The following is a 23,188-nucleotide window of genomic DNA, read 5'->3' on the forward strand; positions in this document are numbered from 1 at the left end:
TCGACAATTCCACTTTAATAACTGGAAGCTAAGCTATATAGCTGTGAGAGAACTGGCTGTTATTTAAAACGGGAAACGGGAGGAAAACATTACGCGTTAAGTTTAGCTAGTTACATGACATAGCTTAAAAACTACCATTTCCAATCAAAACTGAGGTTCAAATATATTTACCCTGAGACTAATCTCTAATCAAGTGGAGCTCCTCTTTTAGGTTTTTTAAATGTTCTCTTTACAAGCTATTTACAGGCAGTTTTAAAACTGATTATAAATGTAATAAAACCTTAAAAAAGCTTGACCAATTCATCAATCAACATATAGTGTCTTATCCACCATTTATGAATAGCTAAATCCTGCATATAAAAGTTATATAATAGGGCTAGAATAAAATGTCATAAAGAAAACAATCACACATTACAGAGAAAATAAAATATGCAGCTTTCTAAATTCCTTTATTAAAACAATGAGCTCAATGAGTGGGCTGTTCTTGGTCCTGTGAGAGGTGGGAACAGTTTCCATCCGTTCCTCACATCAGCTGGAAGCCCTGTGATGAGACAGAAGGAGGAGGTAGGAGACCAAACACTTTGTGTGTGTGTGTGATTCATGTGTCTTGCCTGGGGCTCACTGCTTCACTTCCCTGTGTGAAATCCTCTGGTCGTGGTTTGGTCTGCAGCTGGTCTGTTTTATCGATCCTTGTTTGGTCTGTACCAGAACGTTTTCCTCTCTCCGGCTTTGGAAGTTTGTCTTGGACTTTTCTGCATTTGTGCTGTTGAAATGTTTCGGTGGGTCTTTTTTCTTTCGACTGTGTCTCTGGGTTTTGTCTAAAAGGTGTGTTTTTTTGTTTTTTGTTGACTTGCTCCCCCTGTCCTGTACAGAAACAGTAGTGTGTTTGGCTGAGTCTAAACTTTTTGTGGTGCCACCATTTACAGATGATCAGAGGTGCGGACTAGACTGTATTCAGAGTCAACAATACAATAATAAATGCGACTCAAATTACAATTTAACACCAATGACACAACTCCTATTAAGGAAGAAATTATTAAAAATATTGATGATATGCATGTATCCTATGATTTGGTCAAACCCCCAAGATGTACCTGATCATTTTACTTTGAAATATAGGAAGACACGTTCTGCTTTAATGAAAAGAGACATTAAAAAGACAGTGCAGAAGGGCACATAATGAATTGTTTAGGACCCTTAACTCTACATTTAAGACGTTGACTTGGGACGTTAGTCTACACTTCATGGACTTGTGACTTGTAAATCAATGACCTTGTCCCACCTCTGCAGAGTATTGTCTTTCCATGTGTTGAATCCATTAAACCTCTCATGCCTCATTCTCTACCATCCATCTTTGTGCTTCTATGGGATAGTTGTTATTTTGCTTGTTGCCAAACTTCTTTCTAAACTGCCTTTTTAACGCTGTGCTAATTCACTTGTAATTCTTTTTTTTAACACATTCTCTTTTCCTCTCTTTCCGTTTGACAGAAATCTCGCCGCGATGTTGGCAACTTCGATAAGGAGTTCACTAAAATGGCGGTGGAGCTGACACCCACAGACAAGCTCTTCATTATGAATCTAGACCAGATGGAGTTTCAAGGCTTCTCCTACACCAACCCCGAATTCATCATTCAAGTCTGATGACTTCCTGTTGGTTAGACGCAGCCAGAACATGACTTTACTCCAACCCGTACAGCTCAGTTAAATCCATCAAGGACTCATCCTGCATCTCTTCCCACTGAAGTCTCATTTACATCGTCAAACCTACCAGCATCTAAACCAGACAATAATGATAAACCACCACACTGGCTTTATCTGCTGGTGGCTCACACTTACTGGGACTACGTTTGACCAGTCACCATGTGGTCCAACAGGCCAGTGTGCGGAAAACTTCAGGCATGTGTAGTATTCACAGGAGCCAGTGGTGAGCAGGTCAATACAAATATCATAGAGTGAATGTGTAACTGTGTGAACATGCTCTTATCGATCAACTACTGTGTGTGTTTGTTTACTTGATTTCTTCTACGACCTGTAAAAGTTATGTCATAAACATTCCATGATCAATATGCCATGTATGTGCGCGCACACACACACACACACACACACACACACACACACACACACACACACACACACACACACACACACACACACACACACACACACACACACTTATTACACACATCTGCAGGCTGTGCTTTGGAGGGAAGGAAGGTCTTTGAAAGTCCTGACTTATGACCTCATGTCTAAGTTAGTCCTGAACTTAGTCTTAAGTACGTCTCGTCTTCCGAATCGATGCAAAAAAACTAAAAATAAGAAACCCTCCCGATGCCTGTTTGGCAAAGATATTTAAAAGTGACTTTTCTCTTGCTTAATCCCTCTCTTTTCTCGATGGCACTGTGTGCACAGTGGGTTAGTGCTGTGTCGGCCTATACAGTCTTTGTGGTGCTGCTCCTCTATGCATGCCATATTTGTTGGTGCAGTAGTTCCCTTAAATTTATGTTAGACATCAACGAGGAAGCGAATACCTCTGGTGTCTTGAATTTATCGATGCAAGTCAGTTTTGAAGTACCCATGCTCAAATGTGAGTTTCCTCTCAGAATGCTGTTTCTCTAATAATGTTGACATGCTAAAGAGTTTGCTTTACAAAGCAGCAGACATTGTTTTGCTGTCCTTGACAAGAAAATATGAGATTATGTGAAATGAATATATAAAGTAGATGTAATTATTCTGTATGACTTGTGTTTCAGTGTATGTGTAAATAAGAATGGATATATGGCTAGAAAAGGTTTTCATGTTCTAAAACACTTCTATACTATTCTTCATATCTCCCTTTCTCTCTGCTCTTCCTCCCTGCCAACACTCAGCTGTCACTTTTACTTTCCCTATTTTTATATCTCCCCTTCTCCTCCTCTCTTGTCCCCAACTCACGTTTTTATCAGTGCAATTTGAAGGAACTGGAGAATTAGGGAAATAAGACAAGAGGGAGAGGGGGAACAGAGGGGAGAATAAAGTGTTTACTATGCAAAAGGCAGGCGAAGAAGAAGAAGTAGAGAAGGAGAAGAGGGCAACTTTTATAAAGTAACCTGAAGAAATTGTGTAACCGCAGGACAGTATACATGTGTTGCATGCGCCGTCTTAACCCTACGTGTGAGAGACGCGTAAAGTATGATACCTACATTAAAGTGAACTATCATAATAACATTTCAGTAACTCTTGCTCTTGTGTTTTACTCTGTTATCAGATCGCATATTACTACAGAAACTGCATTTTTCATATAGGACAGAATGACATATTAAATGTGTATTAAAATACCTTTAAAGGCATTAGACTTTGGTCAGTTCAGAAATATTTGTGGTAAACTATTTTCATTTTGAGCAGTGTTTAACATATTTTACGATAAAATGAATATACAGTATGTAAGTAGTTCAAAGATTGATTGTTTGTTTGTAGCCTTTATTTAACCAGGTGAAAGCCCCTTGAGATCAAAAGATCTCTTTTTCAAGGGTGACCTGCAGGACATTAGTTACACATGTAACATAAAAACAACAGAACAACAATAAGGATGACATACAACATAATGTACAGTTTACAAAACTCTATTTACAGTGACAGGTTAGGTACCATGAGTATCAAACAGCATGTCACCCAGCCGAGTTTTAAAATGATGCAGGGGAACCAAAGTGCTCAGTTTTAAACAGGTTTGCAGACTGTTCCAATTTAGTGGAGCTGCACATCTAAAATCTTTCTTCCCTAAGACAGTCCTAGCACTTGGCACATTTAATAAAACAACATCATGAGATCTCAGGCAATACGTACTTTCAATTCGTCGAGAGATCAGAGAGCAGATATAAAAAGGTAGTTTACCCAACATGGCTTTATAAATGAACATGTACCAATGACTGAGCCTCCGTACAGTTAGTGAAGGCAGACCCGCCTTGGCATACAGGGTACAGTGATGAGTAAGTGCTTTACAGTTAGTAACAAATCTCAGAGCACTGTGATACGCAGCATCTAACTTTTCCAGGCAATGGGCAGTTGCATTCATATATATCAAATCACCATAGTCCAGCACAGGTAAAAAGATCACAGTGACTAGCCTTTTCCTGGCTTCAAATGAGAAACAGGACTTGTTCCTGTAGAAGAAACCTAGCCTAACCTAAGCTTTTTAAGCATATTAGTGACCTGAAGTTTAAAAGTAAGACAATCATCAAGCCAGATACCAAGGTAAGGGCGGTGGTGGCGTAGTCGATAGGGGACTTGTCTTGGGAACTGGAAGGTCACCAGTTCAAGTCCCGGCAAGACCAAGTGCTACCGAGGTGTCCCTGAGCAAGGCACCGTTCCCCACTCTGCTCCCCGGGCGCCGTTCAAAATGGCAGCACACTGCTCCTAATACTAGGATGGGTCAAATGCAGAGAAACAATTTCCCCACGAGGGATTAATAAAAGTCCATCTTATTTGTAACAGGCAACAATTTCAAGTTTTGTTCCTTGCGTAGTTACAATATCAAAAACAGGCTCTGGTGTCTTTTTTGCTTTTGAAAAGAGCATTACCTTGGTTTTATCCACATTTAAAAGAAGCTTTAATTCAGAGAGCTGAGTCTGAATAGTGTTAAAAACAGCCTGTAATTTAACAACAGTCTCTTTAATGGAGGGACCTGCACAATACATTACAGTATCATCCGCATAAAAATGTAAAGTAGCTTCATCCACATTATCACCTAAACTGTTAATATATATGGAGAATAAAAGTGGTCCTAAAACAGAACCTTGTGGTACACCATTAGAAATGTTTAACCACTCAGAAGACAGTCCATAAAAATGAACACATTGGGACCTTTCAGAGAGGTAGTTCACAAACCACCCCACTGCAAGGCTGGATATGCCAATACTAAGTAGCCTCTGCTTTAAAATGCGATGTCAAACGCTTTGGAAAAGTCAATAAACAGAGCTGCACAACTCTGCTTATTATCTAAAATACTAGTAATGTCATTTACCACTTTCATTGTCGCAGTGATGGTGCTGTGTTTCTTTCTGAATCCTGACTGATGTTTAGACAGGATGTCATTTGTACATAAAAACTCCTTTACCTGTTCACTCACAAGTCGTTCGAGGACCTTAGCCAGAACTGATAATTTAGAGATTGGCCTATAGTTATTTAAAATAGTTGCCTCCCCTCCTTTCAGTAAAGGCAAGACATAAGCAGACTTCCATACTTTTGGAATTGTATTTGTGCTGAGAGATCTATCTTTAAAAAGAAAGGTTCTAAGTTGTCCGGGCCGGCCGGTTTCCTAGGATCTAGCTTAGATAAGGCTTCATGAACAACATTGACAGTAAAACTGAAAGGGTTTTCCAGACCACATTGTTCAGAGTCACGGATTGGGGTGTTCACAGAAGCAGAGTTAGTCACAGAATCAAACATAGAACCGCAGGACACAAAATGCTCATTAAAGCAATTTAGCATAGTAGCCCTGTCCGATATAGTGCCAGATGCTGTGGTAAGGCACGGAGGTAGCTCATTACGGATCTCACCGGTGGATATCGATTTTATTGCTTTCCAAAATTTCCTAGGATTATTTAGGTTTTCTGTGGTAACTGACAAGGCAAGGCAAGGAAAGTTTATTTATATAGCACTTTTCAACACAAGGCAATTCAAAGTGCTTTACAAAAAATGAAAGACATTAAGCATTAAAAAAGAAAAGCTAATAAAATAAACATTAAAAGAAAAAATACATGGTTAAAAGTTACAGTGCAGTTTAAGATATGAATAGTTCAATTAAAAGCAGCGACAAAAAGAAAAGTCTTCAGCCTGGATTTAAAAGTAGTAAGAGTTGCAGCGGACCTGCAGGTTTCTGGGAGTTTGTTCCAGATATTTGGAGCATAATAACTGAACGCTGCTTTACCATGTTTAGTTCTGACTCTGGGGACAGAAAGCAGACCAGTCCCTGAAGACCTGAGAGATCTGGATGGTTCATAATTTAGCAGGAGGTCAGTAATGTATTTTGGGCCTAAACCATTCAGTGCTTTATAAACCAGCAGCAGTATTTGGAAATCTATTCTTTGACACACAGGAAGCCAGTGTAAAGACTTCAGAATTGGAGTGATGTGATCCACTTTCTTAGTGTTAGTGAGGACTCGAGCAGCGGCGTTCTGAATCAGCTGCAGCTTTCTAATAGATTTTGTAGTGATACCTGTGAAGACACCATTGCAGTAGTCGAGTCTACTGAAGATAAAGGCATGGACAAGTTTTTCCAAATCCTGCTGTGACATTAGTCTTTTAATCCTAGATATATTCTTTAGGTGATAGTAGGCTGATTTAGTAACTGTTTTAATGTGACTGTTGAAACTCAGGTCAGAGTCCATGACTACACCTATATTTCTGGATTTATCTGTTGGTTTGAACATTGCACATTGAAGCTCAGCGCTAACTTTTATACGTTCTGACTTGGCTCCAAAAACCATTACCTCAGTTTTATCTTTGTTTAATTGGAGAAAGTTCTGACACATCCAGTCATTGATTTGTTCAATGCACTTACTCAGTGTTTGAATTGGAGCATAGTCTCCTCGTGAAATTGTTACGTCAATTTGTGTGTCATCTGCATAGCTATGGTAACTTATTTTGTTGTTCTTCATTATCTGAGCCAGTGGTAGCATGTAGATGTTAAAGAGAAGAGGCCCCAAGATGGAGCCTTGAGGAACCCCACATGTCATATTTGTCAACTCAGATGTGTATTTACCTATAGAAACAAAGTTGTTTCTGTCCTTTAAGTAGGATTCAAACCAATTTAGAACTGTTTCCGAAAGTCCCACCCAGTTTTCCAGTCGGTCTAGTAATATGCTGTGGTCAACAGTGTCAAACGCAGCACTGAGATCTAATAATACTAACACTGAAGTTCTGCCACTGTCTGTGTTTAAGTGGATGTCATTAAAGACCTTTACAAGAGCAGTCTCAGTGCTGTGGTTTGGACGAAAGCCTGACTGGAACACATCAAAACAGTTATTTAAATGCCAGAAATTACTCAACTGTTGAAAAACAACTTTTTCAATGATTTTACCTAGAAATGGGAGGTTTGATATGGGCCTGTAATTGTTCATTACTGAAGCATCTAGATTATTCTTTTTTAAGAGCGGTTTAATGACTGCAGTTTTCAGGGCCTGTGGAAAAATACCTGAGTGAAGAGATTTGTTTACTATATGAAGTAGTTCTGAGGCCATGCAAGGCAAAACATCTTTGAAAAATCCTGTTGGAATAATATCGAGGCAGTAGGAGGAGGATTTCAGAAGTTGTATAATGTCCTCTAGGTTTTTATCATTAATCTGATGGAATTGTGTCATGGTGTTTGAATTGATGTTAAGTGGACACAGAGACAACACATTTGCTGTTCCTGATGCAGAGGCACTGACTGCTTGTCTGATTTTCTGAATTTTGTCAGTGAAAAAGGAGGCAAAATCATTGCACCCCCTGGTGGATAGAAATTCAGAGGCGACTGACACTGGGGGGTTAGTTAGTCTGTCGACGGTAGCAAACAAGGCACGTGCGTTGTTTTTGTTTTTGGTAATGATGTCAGAGAAGAACGATTGTCGTGCGTTTTTCAATTCCAAATTATAAAGGCCAAGTCTCTCTTTATAAATGTCAGTGAACCTGGAGATTTGTTTTTCGCCACCTGCGTTCAGCTTTTCGACATTCTCTTTTTTCTGTTTTCACGGTCATGGCCTTTCTCCATGGAGATATTTTCTTCCCAGTCACTTCCTTTACCTTAATTGGAGCAATGACATCTATAACATTTTTAATTTTTGAATTAAAATGATCTACTAGCTCATTTACTGAGGTGTTAGCAGGGGCAAGTGTGGTAGAAAAATTCTGAGTAAACATTTCCCTAGTATTTTCAGTTAAATATCGCTTTGTGGTTACCTCTTTTTGAACATTTGTGTGAACAGAAATAGAGCTCTCAAAGAAAACACAGGAATGGTCAGACAGTGCAACATCAGTCACCACAACCTTAGAGATATTCAGACCCTTTGAGATAATTAAGTCCAGAGTGTGCCCCTTATTGTGCGTGGGCTCCATCACATGCTGAGTCAGTCCATAGCTATCAAGAACACAAAACAGTTCTTTAGCCCCTCTGTCCTGGGGGTTGTCAACATGGATGTTAAAATCACCAACAATGACTAGACGGTCAAATTCAATACACACTATAGACAGCAGTTCAGTAAGGTCATCAAAAAAGCTTGCACAGTATTTGGGCGGTCTATAGATATTTAGGAACAGAGCTCGAGAGGAGCATTTCAGCTGAAGGGCCACATATTCAAAAGAATCAAAGTTTCCATACGATGTCTTCCTGCATTGAAGGGAATCATTGAACAGAATAGCAACTCCACCCCCTTTCTTATGCATTCTTTCCTGACTCATAAAACTAAAGTTGGGAGGGGTTGATTCGATAAGAACAGCTTCACTGTTATTTTGTTCAATCCAAGTTTCTGTTAAAAACATAAAATCGAGATTGTGCTCAGTGATAAAATCATTGATTAAAAATGTTTTTCCTGCCATAGACCTGGCATTTAATAAAGCTAGTTTAAGTTCGTTAAACACACTATCAGTCATGTTTTTTGTAACAAGCTGTGGCTGATATGGAATCACTGCTAAATTAGATAAACTCACACAAACGACAAATAGTACTTCGACTTTGCACTTTTGACATTTGAAGTGAAGCTATTCCTTAGCTGCCTAAAACGCAGCCACTCTATCTCTGAGCCTGATTGCCTAGCCTTTGCCCAGGCCTTGCTTCTCTCATGAAGGAGACTAGACAGCTCAGCAGAAAACCAAGGATTGTCTCGTCCCTTTACTCTAAATTTACGCAGGGGTGCATGTCTATCAATGATCTCCATAAAACCAAGATAAAAATAAGACCATGCGGTTTCCACATCAGCCCACAGATCGATTTTACCCCAATCAAAATCAAACAGATCATGCACAAAACCCTGCTCCACAAAATGTTTTATGTCTCTCTTGATGATAATGCGAGGTTTAACCTTTTGGACCTTAGTGTCCCTAATTGTGGCTACAACACAGTGATCGCTCAGATCATTTGCAAATACTCCCACAGATGAATATTTATGGTGAACATTAGTTAAAATGAGATCAATTAGGGAGGATTTATTAGGGGACTTAATATTTGGGCGAGTAGGACTGTCAACAATCTGAGTAACATTCAATGAGATACAAAGGTTTTTAAAATCCTCTGACACTGCAGTTAACCAGTCCCAGTTAAAATCTCCAAGTAGGACTATTTCCTTGTAGTCTAGTTGTGATAAAAGATTTGCTAGTGAAGACAAGGAGTCTTTGACAGCTGAGGGGGGTCTGTAACAACCCACCACCATGACCTGTTGACCCTTTGCAACTTCTATATTTATGGCTAAAAATTCAAATTGCTTACTGATCGATTTGGAAACTAATGTGGTTACACTGAACTTATTCTTAACATAAATGGCAACGCCACCACCTTGATTAGGCCGGTCGGTACGATACACATTAAAACCATTTAAGGCAATGTCAGAGGCCAAAATAGACTTGTTTAGCCATGTTTCTGATAAGACAATGACGTCAGCGTCAGTCGATTTTGCCCAGATACGGACAAAATCTAGTTTACCTAACAGACTGCGCACATTCAAGTGGATGAAACCCAACCCAGACCTAGCTTTAAAATCAGCAGGAGTAGCGATCTGACTATTACTACTGGGCGGACCAGGGTTAGGTTGTACATTTCCTGACAGTAATAACAACAACAAAACCAGGCATCTTTTCCTCTTAAATGACACAAATACATTGTCATATAATTTAGAAACACCGGAAAAGTCTGCGAGAGTGTGATAAGCTATTTTCAAATATTATACAGTATATTTCACAAATATTGAAGTTGATGAACTGTATTTCAATAGCTTTGTTTTTCATCCAAATGTTCTGTTGGCATTGATTGCTTTGTTTTCTTTAGATATGCTCACTCACTTCATATTTAGAGCCTTAAATATTCATATTTTCATTTACTTCTATATTCACTGAGGGGGGAAAGCTTCTCTTCCATTTGGTTGATATGACCCTGATAAGCATATGAACCACATTTGAGTAAACAGCCAAAAGGAAAATCTTCAGAAATATAAAGGAAAAGGGTTTAAAAATGAACTAATGACTTTTTTAATGAAATTCTAAGGTGGGTATTTATAGGTTATAGCAAGTAATGTGGCATGCATGTTATAACAACTCATACTGACATTAGTATGGAAGCAAGGTAAATAATAACCTACACTTTTAATGTTCACTCAGATTATAACTACTTTGCCGCTGTCCATGGTGCTGAAGGGCTACAGATTCAACACGTTCTCACTCCCAACCCGTCACATATTGACGGACGGTCAGGGCCCCTCCCCGTCACTCTAATTAATTAATTCCTTGCATTTATTATAGCGCTTTTTCCAGTGCTCAAAGCGCTTTACAGATACACATTACACATCTTTTTTATACATGCAATGGTCACTGTGGACAATACCCACAGGAGCAAGTTCAGGTAAAGTGTCTTGCCCAAGGACACAACGGCTTTACAGACACAGCAGCGGCGGGTTTCACCCCTTGTTCTGATGATCATTGCACAGCGCCACACCGTCCATCTTCACACCTCAAAGTCATCAAGGCGCTTTTTACAAGGACACATTGATATTATACATGTGGACAATACCCACAGGAGCAAATCCGGGTGAATTGTCGCAGTGGCGGCAGGAGCGGGTTTCGAACTGGAGTTCCCCAGCACTCCCCTTGATCGGATGATCAGATGCACAGACCACTGCGCCACCTGTCCCAACCGTACGGACAGGGTACCCCTTGGAAGTCAGTTTTCAACGGGCAGGGCGTCCCATTGACTTGCATAGAGCTCCCTGAACGTTGGTAATAGAGGATCTCCGCAGATCCATTCTCACAGCGTTTATCAACCTTTTTCTTACTCAATATCAAGCCACACTTTGTTTTTACTTCTTTATTTTAATTGAATAATGTAGAACCTTTGTTGCCGTCAGTTATGGGGAGAGTAGGGGCTCAGAATACTGAAATCTGTATTGTTTCATCGTTTTTTCCTTCTAATTTTGTATTCTTTTCTAAACCACACACTGTTATTTACTCAACAATAACACATACTTATCCTTGTGTTTATTTATTTGTTTGATTAATAAACACAAGTTGGAGTCCGTCAGGACCGAGGGTCGGAGCAGCTCATAGTAGTTGCTTTAGAGAATTTTACACCCGGTAGTAAGTATTCTCTCCGCTTCGCTTGACAAACCCCGTGATAGTCAAGCTCTGTGATTGGATGTTTGAGTGTGTGCTGAAGGTTACGCCGAGTGTCGAACAACACTTTGAAATGGGATGGAACCACAGCAGACTGTCCAAAACTGGATTTGAACGGGTCCAACAATACCCCAACCCATAGATCCGCGGGTGAATAATAATCACCACATTACACACATCCCTTCACATTTACATTTAAATTTACATTAAAGTATTTCGTGAGGCCTTCTAAAATGTTTTTAAATATAATTAGGGTTGTAGTTGAAGAGTTTGTAAATGATTGCGTTGCGCAATCGCACAACGGCACGTCCATTAATTCCACAACCACACACATGGATTAACATCGATTTAATACATTAATGTAGCCTTTGTTTCTGCTAAAAGAGGTGTCGACCAGCTGGGGCAACAAGAAAATCGGCGAAATCAAGTGTGACTAAATAAATTATTATTATATTAATATTGACAATAACAACCGACCATCGGGGTAGCATTTGCCGGGGAGCGTTCTCATGGCGTCTATTATCAACGCTATGGGAGGTCTATGAAGGTCTATGGGACGCCAAGGGGTACCTTGTACGTAATAGAGTGACGGGGAGGGGCCCAGACCGTCCGTCAATGTGACGGGTTGGTAGTGAGAACGTGTTGACAGGTTTCGGTGCACACACACACACACACACACACACACACACACACACACACACACACACACACACACACACACACACACACACACACACACACACACACACACACACACACACACACACACACACACACACACACACACACACACACACACACACACACACACACACACACACACACACACACACACACACACACACACACACACACACACACACACACACACACACACACACACCGGAGGGGTGGGATCATCGTGCAGTTATGTAGTGCCACACAGAGGAGAGCTTCAACAAACTAGAATGTGCCAAAAGGAGCTCCTGCTGTTGTTTATCGCTTCTTCCACTTTTCCTGGTTTTTTTCTGATTCTGACAACACATGGAAACACCTTAACTCAGTGCACAGAGTCTTTTGCGTATAGCTTAGAGTAAAAAGCTGCAGAGTTAACCAACTATACGAGCAGGTTGATTCAGGCTGAAGAAAATGTGCACCAAAACTGAGTTTCCTTCGGCAAACTGGATCTACACGAAGATAAAACACCGGGGGAAAGTTTCTAAGCGGATATAAAGCCTGTATTATCGCTGGAGGACTCTTCGGTGAGGAGGAGGCTGGGCCGACATGAGGCTGTTTGACCGGGGGATGATGATGCTGCTGACCACAGCCGGAGCTTTCTGCGCCTTCAGCCTCATGACCATCGCGGTGGGCACGGACTACTGGCTGTACTCCCGTGGGGTGTGCCGCTCCAAGAACCTGAACGACAACGAGACGGTCCGCAAGAACGAGGAGGTGCTGACCCACTCCGGCCTGTGGAGGACCTGCTGCACCGAGGGTAGGAAACTAACTCAACACAAGTTCACATTTATCAGAATCAGATTCAGAAACAGGTTTATTACGAGGTAGGTTGACACGTAGCCTACGAGGAATTTGACTTGGCGTCGTGGTGCGTGCATAAAAGTAAAAAAAAAGTTAAAACACAGATAGAAAACTATATTAAGAAAACTATAATAACATTACAAAATATAGCAGTATTTACATTTAAATGGAATTGGATTATATACAACCATACGCATTCGCAAGTATATTCAAACTCTTAGGATTATTTTCAGTACATCAATTCATATCAGATGACAACATAATAATACAAAAACATAGTAGCCTACATGATCAGTTGTAGTGGATGTATTGATATTTAGTAAGCAATACACTACGATATTTAAACTACATGAAAGTAAAAGTACATCATATCTGTGATTTAGTATCAAAAGTATGGCCAATGTAAATGTTATATTACTATTTTCAGTTTTGACTAGGATTTGGAGAAGTTGTTCACTGTTTTATTTAATGAGTCAATTACATGTAAAATCCTTATCTGTGAAGTGACCAGTTTCAGGTAAAAATGTATATATATATATTTTGCAGTGGAGTATATGAAATAGCATGTGAAAGGCAAACACTCAAATGAAGTAAAAATGCATGAAAGTGTACTGAAGAACAGCAGCCTACTTGAGTAACTGTGAACCTATCTCTTGAGTTTGAGTGCCGTTCAGCATTTAGCTCACAAACAGTGGTGAATAAGATCCTTTTTTTTGTTTTACAAGCAAAATACAGGATAAACAATAAATAAATTAAAGTATACCAAGTTATTAATAAAAATGTGTCACTGTACATCTTTTATCAGTCAGCAAGTAAAATGCATTCCTTTAAAGAAATGTCAAAACTAGAGTTCAAAGTAAGTTTCACACCATTGAATAAAATGTGGCTGATATTGAGAGCAAAAAAACAACAGATTTTCAAAAGCAGTGATAGTGAAGGTACGTCTGTTCCAAAGTATGTAATCTGAAACCTGACCCTAACTATTCTTTATCAACCACCTTTTTGAACAAAAAGCACATTAAAGAAGCAACATCAAAAACATATTTTAGGCTATTTCATTGTTTCTCTTCATGTCGAATAAGCATGGGAGGTCTTCAGAGTTAGAGTTTAGCTCAGATAAATTTATTGTTCGATTTAGATTGCTGTTCACATCTTGGTGAGGGAGAGGAGTTTAAGTCTTGGATGATGTATGGAAATTACATTTTCAATTATTCATTGCTAGGTCCCCTCTTTCTCTTATCCTCGCTTGGCTTTGCTAACTTTCTGAATGAAACGTAAATGTAAAGCTCTCTCCCAACCTCTGCTGCTGCCTCACTATCTCTAAGCCCCAAAATAGTTTAATGGGAATACAATTAAAGCAGGCAGAGGACATAAATGCCTCAGCTGTGTGTGTGTGTGTGTGTGTGTGTGTGTGTGTGTGTGTGTGTGTGTGTGTGTGTGTGTGTGTGTGTGTGTGTGTGTGTGTGTGTGTGTGTGTGTGTGTGTGTGTGTGTGTGTGTGTGTGTGTGTGTGTCCATCAGTCTGTGTCCCACAAAGCACAACAAATATGCAACCTAATTTGTTTTGACGATCATTTGAATAAAGTCTTTGTGTCTTCTCTCTTTGACATGTTCACCGTGAACGAGTTATGGCCTGCTGAATGAGTTTTGTTTTGGTTACCAAGGCAACAGAGTTCCATCATCAATACTGGTCAATCACTGCAGCACACAGGGACACATTTATCAATACACCCCAGTTTGTGCAAATGTTAAAAGCCATCACTGGGCCAGAGGTTACTGAGAGCAGGAAACCAGCATGCAGGCAGATGAATTCAAGTTCACTTTAAAATACATCAAAGCCTACACAGTTAAAGTAGTGGTATAGTGCTATGATGTGTTGGACTATTGACTATCTCTGTTTTATGGTTTGTGTTCCTGCCAATATATAGTGCCAGTCTTGGTTTACATAGTGCATAATACACACAGTTAAAAGAGATCAAAAGTAAGAAAAAACCACCTAAAAACAATTGAAACTACTATACGTTAAGATATAGAAAAGGATTGACTTGAAATCTGGATATACCAAAAAACTATGTGTAAATAATCAAATCAAATATGTGCAGTGTTGTTATGGAAGTTATTTGATAACATTCATACGTTATCTTATGTGAGTTTCTATATAGAAAACCCTCACTTTTTTTTTTTAAAGCAACATATTTAGTCTTAATTGTGTGCTACTGTAGGTCAGAGACTCTGTGACTCCTGTTCATTTTGCAGTTTGAATGTGATGTTATAATACATTACAGAGCAGAGTGACACAGAGACGTATAGTTATCACATGAATGTAATGCATTTCTTTTTCTACAGGGTCTTTTCGGGGCGTTTGCAAAGACATTGATCACTTTGCTGAGGATGGAGACTATCAGCAGGATGCTACAGAATATTTACTACGTAGGTAACACATGCACACATGACTACTTCTAACAAATATATTAACTGAGGTGTTCAAATGTAAAAATATATCCTATTCTCTCAACTTTTTCTCAGGAGTAGTTCGAGCCTCCAGCCTCTTCCCTATCCTCAGTGTGGGATTATTATTTCTCGGAGGTGTGTGTGTAGCGGCCAGCGAGTTCTACAAGTCACGGTACAACGTCATCCTCTGCGCGGGTTTACTCTTTGTCTCTGCAGGTCAGAAACACACGCACATCTAATACATACCAAGAGAGTTACACGAATACACACATGCACATCCACAGACAATTACACACAAATACATACACAAAGACACATACTTAAAAATCATATACAAAATGACATACACAATGATACATACAAATACAAACAATCATAAAGAGGCATTAAAACACAGATATACAAATACATATTTACAAATACATGCACACAAAAATAGGTCCAAAAAATTACGTTCACAAATAGATACAAAATATACAAAATACAGGTTTGTCTACAGGGGTAATAGATGTTAAAACAATGTTGTTTTAGTCTTAGCCATTGTCTGATACCCAAAATACAAACATTCAAATTGTGTTACATTTTCAACTAAGTTTAACATATTTACAGTCTTTCAAATATTAACAGCATTTACTATCCGTCTGACCCTCTCCATCTCTCTAAACTCTTCCAGGTCTCAGTAACATTATTGGCATTATTGTGTACATATCAGCCAACTCAGGGGACCCCAGCCAGAGCGACAACAAGAAGAGCTACTCCTACGGCTGGTCTTTTTATTTTGGGGCTCTGTCCTTCGTGCTGGCTGAGGTGGTGGGCGTCCTTGCAGTGCACGTGTTCATAGAAAAACACAGACAACTGCGCACCAAAGGCCGGCCGTCCATCAAGAAGCCGCCCATTTCTCGCAGCTCGTCTTACCTCCGCAACCGTTACTACCAGAGACGCTCCAGCAGATACAGCTGCAGGAGCGCCCAGGGTGCACGGGACTCCATCTCACACTCCTTCAGAGCGTCCTTAATGCGAGACCGGGAGCTGTCCATCTGTGCTGAATCCAAATCCATGGCAGGTTTACCCATAGTGGACTCAGAGTTCTTGATCTACTCCTTAAACTCGTCTCTCAAGGACGATAAGATGGACATGGCTGCGGAGGATTTGACTTCTCTGGCTTCCCTCAACAACACAGAGATGCTGCCTGAAAACTGTGCTTCCAATAGAAGGACAACTCCTGTGTGAGAGGAGAGGAAGTGAAGGATGTACAGAGATAAAACACAAGAGGAACTTTCCTGGGACGAGAACATTAAGAGAAAGTCCTCTCACTTTTCTTTTGAGGAAACAGGAAAGGCTTTAGAGACCAAAATAGGCCGGCATAGACTTATCTGTCAGAAAATTGTGAAATCACAGTTCTCAGAGCCCAGCATCCACAAAATGTCCTGTCTTACTAGTTGAAAACAACTTATATTCATTTTACAAAATGTTCTTTGTCTATGCTATTACAGTAGCTATATCCACAGTGTATAGGCTATGTAGTGTGTGTGCTAATAAATGGGTGTAATATTATGAACGTATGTATGTGACAGACAGTCATGCAGAGAGAGACGAAGAGAAGGAGCTGTTTTTGAAATAAGAAACTATCAGATAGAAATGACAGGACACATACATCTGCGAATGACATACTAAGTCCTGTTCCTGTCCTGCTTTTTGTGGACCTTAGATCAAAAGAGAAAACGTAATCAAATACATTCAACGCAAAGATCTCTCTCTAGCTGTCTCTCACGGTTTGTAGGTTTGAGTGTATTGTGTCTCCTGTCAGCAAAACGTGTTGCCCTTATTACAGTTTTGTCATCAAGTCTTTGTTTACATTAAATTAAGCTTATAAATTAAGACAAAATGTCCGTGGGAAGGAAGTAAGTATGGTTCAGGTTGTTTTGTTGTTGCTTTGATGCATGGTCGTCACTTTGTACGAAAAAGTGGTGTGGACAACTTATCCAGATCATCATAGCAGAAAACTAAATATGTCCCTCCCCTGGGTGTTGAACCTTGAGCACCTGCATGTGTTTTTAAAACCACAAACGGGTGGAACGCCCAAATATAGGTCTTGCTGTGATGCAATTTGAGTGAATTTGTACCTTTTATACACAAAGAGCAGCAGGTATGGAGTACAGAACTTGACACAAGTAACAAATAAATAAATAGATGCATAAATACAGAATACAGAGTAAATACAGGACTGAAAAAATGCAAGAATAAATAAATATGAAAAGTAAATAAATGCATAAATAACAAATTATAAATTGAGAATAAAACAGAACACACATTATTATATATCTTTAATGTATTTCTACATTTATTTTCTCTTAAATGTATGTATTTATTAATTTCTGTGTCTGTGCGTGTTTCGCACAATGTTGTTTTGCTTGGTAGCCTTGCATTTTATGGATACGACAACATTTAAACCAAATGTACTTTCAAGTTCTCTGAAAGTTTCAACAAACGCACGTGTCTTTAACAATATCTTTGAGTTGCTATCATATTTGATTTGACTTCCTCTGACCAGTCCCACTTTTAATTGGACGCTCCATGAGAAACACAGTGACTCTCCTCTCTTCAATAAATATTTGAAAAGCTTATAACACCGGGAATTTCCAGTGTATTCATGTTCTGTATAAACTGTAAAGCCTCCTGAGATAAAAGTACAATTTGTGATATTGGGCTAAATAGATAAACTCTGATTGAGTTTGATTGATGGATTTGGCGCAAGAAGTACACTTCACTTCAGAGCCCTAATAAACATAAATGTTTATTAGTGTAAAAAATGGTGTTGCTATTAAAGGTTTTGCTACTATCTAAAACTCAGTAACAGGAATGTAAGGGATAGGATTTCAATCAGGTTTGAGATCTTTGATTTATGCATGCTTTTATGCAGTAGGCACATCTAAACTGGGAAAGGGGAGAATATTAAATAGTCTGCCCTTGCATAAATAAATACAGAAGCCAATAGGAGAAGAAAAAAACTAGTTATCAAAGATAATTGATCCCTCTGTGCTGAAAGACATGCAGGCCTTCTTGTATGTGGACATGCAAGCTGTGTTGGAGACGATGGTGGTAAAGCGTAAACAAATTAAAGAAATCTACAACAGCAGGCAGGGTGATGGGTTACCATGGCAGCAGCTGCATCACGCATAAACAGTACCATCATGTAAGAACACCAGTACAAGACAACCCACAATTTAGTAAATATTCTCTGGAATTGGGCATACTTCCTTTAGACAGTGTGAATGATTTTCAACCAAGGTTGATTTGTGTTCAAATCCTGGCAGTGGTTAGATTTGAACCCATGTCTCTGAAGGGACAGGTACTTTGACCAAGCAAATAGTACCATTCTGCCATCCTACCCGTTTTTAAACAGTAGGCCGCCTTTTTACTAGCTTGTTTAATATAAAACAAAATGTTGCACTCACACTTGTCATCTATTACAGTGCATATTCAATTTACACGGATGATCTAATTTATATTTTTGAATCCTGGTAGTGTTGCCAGTCTGTTATTGCAATTTCATGACAAAACCTTGGCAGCGGTGGGATTTGAACCCACGCCTCCGAAGAGACTGGAGCCTTAATCCAGCGCCTTAGACCGCTCGGCCACGCTACCTGTAAGAGGCCATTTTGAGAAGGTTGATTACGTAGTTTTCCGTACGTATGTAGAGAAAATTGGCCAATGAGAGTGCGTACTCCAAAATGTGTCGGCCAATGACAGTTCGAGCTCCAACATTCGTTGGCCAATTACGTTCGTTGCTCCAACATTTGACCAATCACGGCGGAGAAATGTTGTATAGATGGCAATGTCAAAGATCAACAGGAAACAAGATAGCTCGTATCCTTTTTTTCTTCATGTGACTTTAGGATGAACGCACATTATGGATAGATTGATTCATGAAATGAATACATATTAATAAAACAGTAGTGGACTCGCATGCTTGATTAAAGCCAAAAATAAATCTAACACAAAATAAATTAATCTATTAATAGTTTGGATATTTCTCAAAGTGTACAATTCTATGTGTACGCTAATTTCAGAACATTTTAAACAAATGATCCAAATGCAAAGTGTTGGGGACATGTCCCCAGCGTCCCCAGTATAAATGGCACCTATGGGTAGGTGCGACCATAGCTATAAACACTAGATGACTCACCCGCGCTGCTGGCCAATGGAGACCGACGTTGCCACTTGGCCGCCATCTTGCTACAGGCAGTGCTCTCATTCATAACATTATGGTTTACTATTTAAATAACCATAGCTTGCTCAATTTTCAAACGGTTTGGTTTTTTAGAAACATCAAAGATGTAGTTATGATACTGCATACTTATAATCATGGACTTTCATATGAAAATAACATTAATCAGATAAAGCAATAGCTATACACACACACACACAAGGTATTTATATTAAATATTTGCCGGTGTATATATTTCCATTAATTTTATTATATTGTTAATATTTAAAATAAATTATAAATAAATTATAAAATTAAAATACATTTATATTTTATATATAAAAATCGGTCTCATGTTACCACTCTGTAAGCCAAGAGTTGTTAATTTAGCAATGCCTTAGCTTGAAGAACAGGGACACAACTAATGACAATAGCATATGTTGGTATATTATTTAGATATTCACACCTTTATCAGAAGAACCAAACCAACATAAAATGTGCTCACAGACAGGCCAGTTCTGTCTAATTTATCACAATTATTTTTGACATGAGATCTGCTGCTCAGTCATCACATCAGCTAGGGCCCCCCAGCTGCTGGAGGAAATGTGGTTCTCAGTTAGCACATCACTACCATTTGTTTTGGATTTGCCCTTTAATAGTAACTTTTTGGCAAAAGATCCATGTAGAAATTGAAATAATACTACAGGAAAAAATCCCTTTAAACTGGGACGAATTTCTATTTGGGCTCGTACATGCAATCCCCTCAAATTTAAAAACAAAACAATTATTTGGAATTCTTACTGTTGCAGCAAAAAAAGCAATAACTAGAAAATGGCTCAAAGCAGACATCCCCTCTCTTGACAACTGGTACGACAAAATCCATGAAATCTATATCATGGAAAGAATCACATTCTCAATGAGGCTACAGGAAAACACATTTGAGGAAATATGGAAAAAGTGGAGAATTTACATATCCCAAAGACGACCATCCCTTGTTTGACTGTTCCTATACACCGATTGAATGTATATAGATGTGTATGTATGGACACATGTATGTGTGGGTTTATTGTATGCATATATGTATGTTGATATGAATGCATATGTACATGTGTAGACATTTGCTATTTCAAACAACCCCTGTGTACTTTTTCGTTTTTATTTTATTTTGACTAATTTTGTTTGCTATTTCATTTGTCACTGTCGGGTCTCTAAAAATAGATGATTTGAAAAACTGTACTTGTATTATAATGTGACTCCAAATAAATAAAGAATTAAAAAAAAAAAAAAAATCGGTCTCATGTTACCACTCTGTAAGCCAAGAGTTGTTAATTTAGCAATGCCTTAGCTTGAAGAACAGGGACACAACTAATGACAATAGCATATGTTGGTATATTATTTAGATATTCACACCTTTATCAGAAGAACCAAACCAACATAAAATGTGCTCACAGACAGGCCAGTTCTGTCTAATTTATCACAATTATTGTTGACATGAGATCTTCATATCGTCCTAGTTTTGTATTTAGTTTCTAGATTTGTAAACAAATCCAGAACCTTTGAAATATGTTATTGAAAAAAGACCAAGAATAATATAAACTGTACCATGTGTCCTTTTGTGTCCTTCTCTAGTCCATTTGTTGTTTGTCTTGTCTCACCCCGGCTGATATATCACAAAATCCACTGTTTAAATTGTTCCCTATATTGTCCCTATGCCCCTGTAAGGTGTCCTTGGGTGTTATGAAAGGCGGCCCCCCAACATAAATGTATTATTTTATTATTACTAAGAAGAACAACTTGGTGTGGTGTGGAGGGGATGTAGGAAGCAGGAGCAGGTGGGGAGAGATGGGGCTTCAAGGTTCAAGGTTATTTGTTTTAAATGTGTCTTGGAGATAAGGACCAGCTGCACACAATAAAATACAGTATAACACAAAACCAATAAGACACACATGGCACACCAACAATCAATCATCGTCCAGCCTCAGCTTTGGTATTCTTTCACAACCATGTTATGGGTTTATTAGACTGAGCAAACATAAACATATGTGGTGATCCACGGGTTCTTGTTTGCAGACAGCGGCGATTGGAGCATCCGTAGGCTGCACAAAAGTCCGGCATAGTCAGGTACTTCTGTAAACACAAAGCCAGCAAATTCCTGTATCATAATGCAAGATGTTTTTAACAAGCCAAACCACTTGGAAGAAATAATGTGTAACTTAAGTTATGTTGAAAAGAAAGAGCAGTTCTGCCTCTCCCACTGCTGTAAAGTTGCTGGGTCAACTTTGTAATACTAGGTCTCACTCACAGCCTCTTGTTATTAGCCAGCTAATAGATACAACCATATACACAAAGAAAAGCTGCAATTTCAACATGTCCAAGCATCCTGTATCATAGCCATGCTAATAATGTTTAGTAAACCAAACCGTTTGTAAATCAGTCAAGATTTCAGCGAGTTAAGAGTATTTTTGTGCAGATCACTCACCTTACAACAGCTACCATAACGCGAATCAGAGTAACTGTTGACTGTAGCAAGATGGCGGCCGGTCAGCTACGCTGGAAAATCTCCCATGAGCCATCTAGTAGTGATGTTTCGGAGCGTGTGTCGAGTAATCCCCGAAGCTTTTTGTGAAGCATGTATCGAGGATTGTATCGTTTTGGGCCAGTGACGTCATTGATGACAAACGAAGCCTCGCTGCCTGTCGACACCACGTGACTGCTTCACGAAGCGATTCAGATCGGTTGAACCCAGGGTTGCCAACTTTGGGTACCTGGCTGGAGTGAGATTTTGATATCATGGGTTTAATTACACATATGCGCACTAAATTACTGCTATCGTGTCAGTAGCGGGACCTTAGCATATAGGATATATACAATATACAAATACACAATATTGGACATAGACTATAAAGGGCACAACGTTTCATTCAGTAATGAAAGTCAAACACATGTTTGTTTCCACTGTTTTATTGTGTGCATAGGCCTGTAATAAGCAATTAATTAAATTATCGTACGATAAATAAAAAAGAACTCAATAACTTTTCTGACCTCGATAAATTGCCATTTACATGAGGATGTGACTAGCAGTTTGAAAGGATGTACTTGAATTATTATTATATATTATCATTATGTCAGTGGTCTAAAATGGTCATACAACGGTGCCGACAATATTATCGTTTATTGCAATAATTTCCGGGAAAATGTATCCAACAAAATATCGTGAGAGGCCTATACATGAAACACACACACACACATCTACAGACTTACTCCAAACCGCCAAATATATTAATTAACACACTCTCACTCTCATATACTCTTTGACTCTATTTTTGGCCTAGTAGAACAATAAGCAGCAGACTTTTACTTTTTTATCATTTCTACTGGATCTTAGATATGCGCATGCGCAATACGTGTCGGCTCCCACTGCTCTGCTGTCTGTTGACGTTGTTAAGAGTGGTGGGGGCGGGGAGGAAGCGGATCGACAGCTCGAGCAGCTGTCAACTCAACATTGTAAATAACCTACCAAAAACGATCGCCCGGTTCATCTTGTTTTTGGCGTGAGAATAGTTTGGGCAGCGTGAGAGCGTGAGACTATTACGGCCCGTCTACACTACAGCGTCGAAAGCTCCAAGCAGCTCCAAGCTGCCCATTCACTTTCAATGGGGTGACGTCACGTAGCCGCGCTTTTTCGCCG

General features: G+C 39.2%; 2 protein-coding genes, 1 long non-coding RNA gene and 1 other non-coding gene across 4 annotated transcripts in view; 2 read left to right on the plus strand and 2 right to left on the minus strand.

Annotated features, from left to right (window-relative positions):
• Window positions 1-3,278, plus strand: part of LOC117447993 (protein kinase C beta type) — a 30,558-nt gene extending 27,280 nt beyond the window's left edge. Inside the window, exon 17 of the mRNA XM_034085047.2 lies at window positions 1,489-3,278. Within this exon, the coding sequence (XP_033940938.1) occupies window positions 1,489-1,641 (153 nt within the window). The 3' untranslated portion in view covers window positions 1,642-3,278. The remainder of the gene's footprint in view (window positions 1-1,488) is intronic.
• A 9,310-nt stretch (window positions 3,279-12,588) lies between these two features.
• Window positions 12,589-16,962, plus strand: cacng3a (calcium channel, voltage-dependent, gamma subunit 3a). The gene is made up of 4 exons (XM_034085219.1): window positions 12,589-12,799; window positions 15,189-15,272; window positions 15,369-15,509; window positions 15,967-16,962. Exons 1-4 carry the CDS (start codon window positions 12,589-12,591, stop codon window positions 16,521-16,523), a joined length of 993 nt encoding a protein of 330 aa, XP_033941110.1. The 3' UTR covers window positions 16,524-16,962.
• Window positions 16,963-18,856: 1,894 nt separating this feature from the next.
• trnal-aag (transfer RNA leucine (anticodon AAG)) lies at window positions 18,857-18,938 on the minus strand. The gene has a single exon. It is a non-coding gene; the product is annotated as a tRNA-Leu (tRNA).
• Window positions 18,939-21,522: 2,584 nt separating this feature from the next.
• Window positions 21,523-23,114, minus strand: LOC139433968 (uncharacterized). Its single transcript, XR_011643363.1, has 3 exons — window positions 23,018-23,114; window positions 21,980-22,269; window positions 21,523-21,627 (listed from the first exon to the last, which is right to left on the minus strand). It is a non-coding gene; the product is annotated as an uncharacterized lncRNA (long non-coding RNA).
• Between the last annotated feature and the right edge of the window lie 74 nt (window positions 23,115-23,188).

This window comes from Pseudochaenichthys georgianus, chromosome 1, assembly GCF_902827115.2.
Source record: "Pseudochaenichthys georgianus chromosome 1, fPseGeo1.2, whole genome shotgun sequence".
Classification (NCBI taxonomy): domain Eukaryota; kingdom Metazoa; phylum Chordata; class Actinopteri; order Perciformes; family Channichthyidae; genus Pseudochaenichthys; species Pseudochaenichthys georgianus.

Bases quoted from the DNA above. Each gene is read 5' to 3' on its own strand.
- cacng3a (XM_034085219.1), top strand. From the start codon at position 12,589: ATGAGGCTGTTTGACCGGGGGATGATGATGCTGCTGACCACAGCCGGA. The intron at 12,800-15,188 runs GTAGGAAACTAA...CTTTTTCTACAG, and splicing joins GAGGACCTGCTGCACCGAGG to GGTCTTTTCGGGGCGTTTGC. The intron at 15,273-15,368 runs GTAGGTAACACA...ACTTTTTCTCAG, and splicing joins TGCTACAGAATATTTACTAC to GAGTAGTTCGAGCCTCCAGC.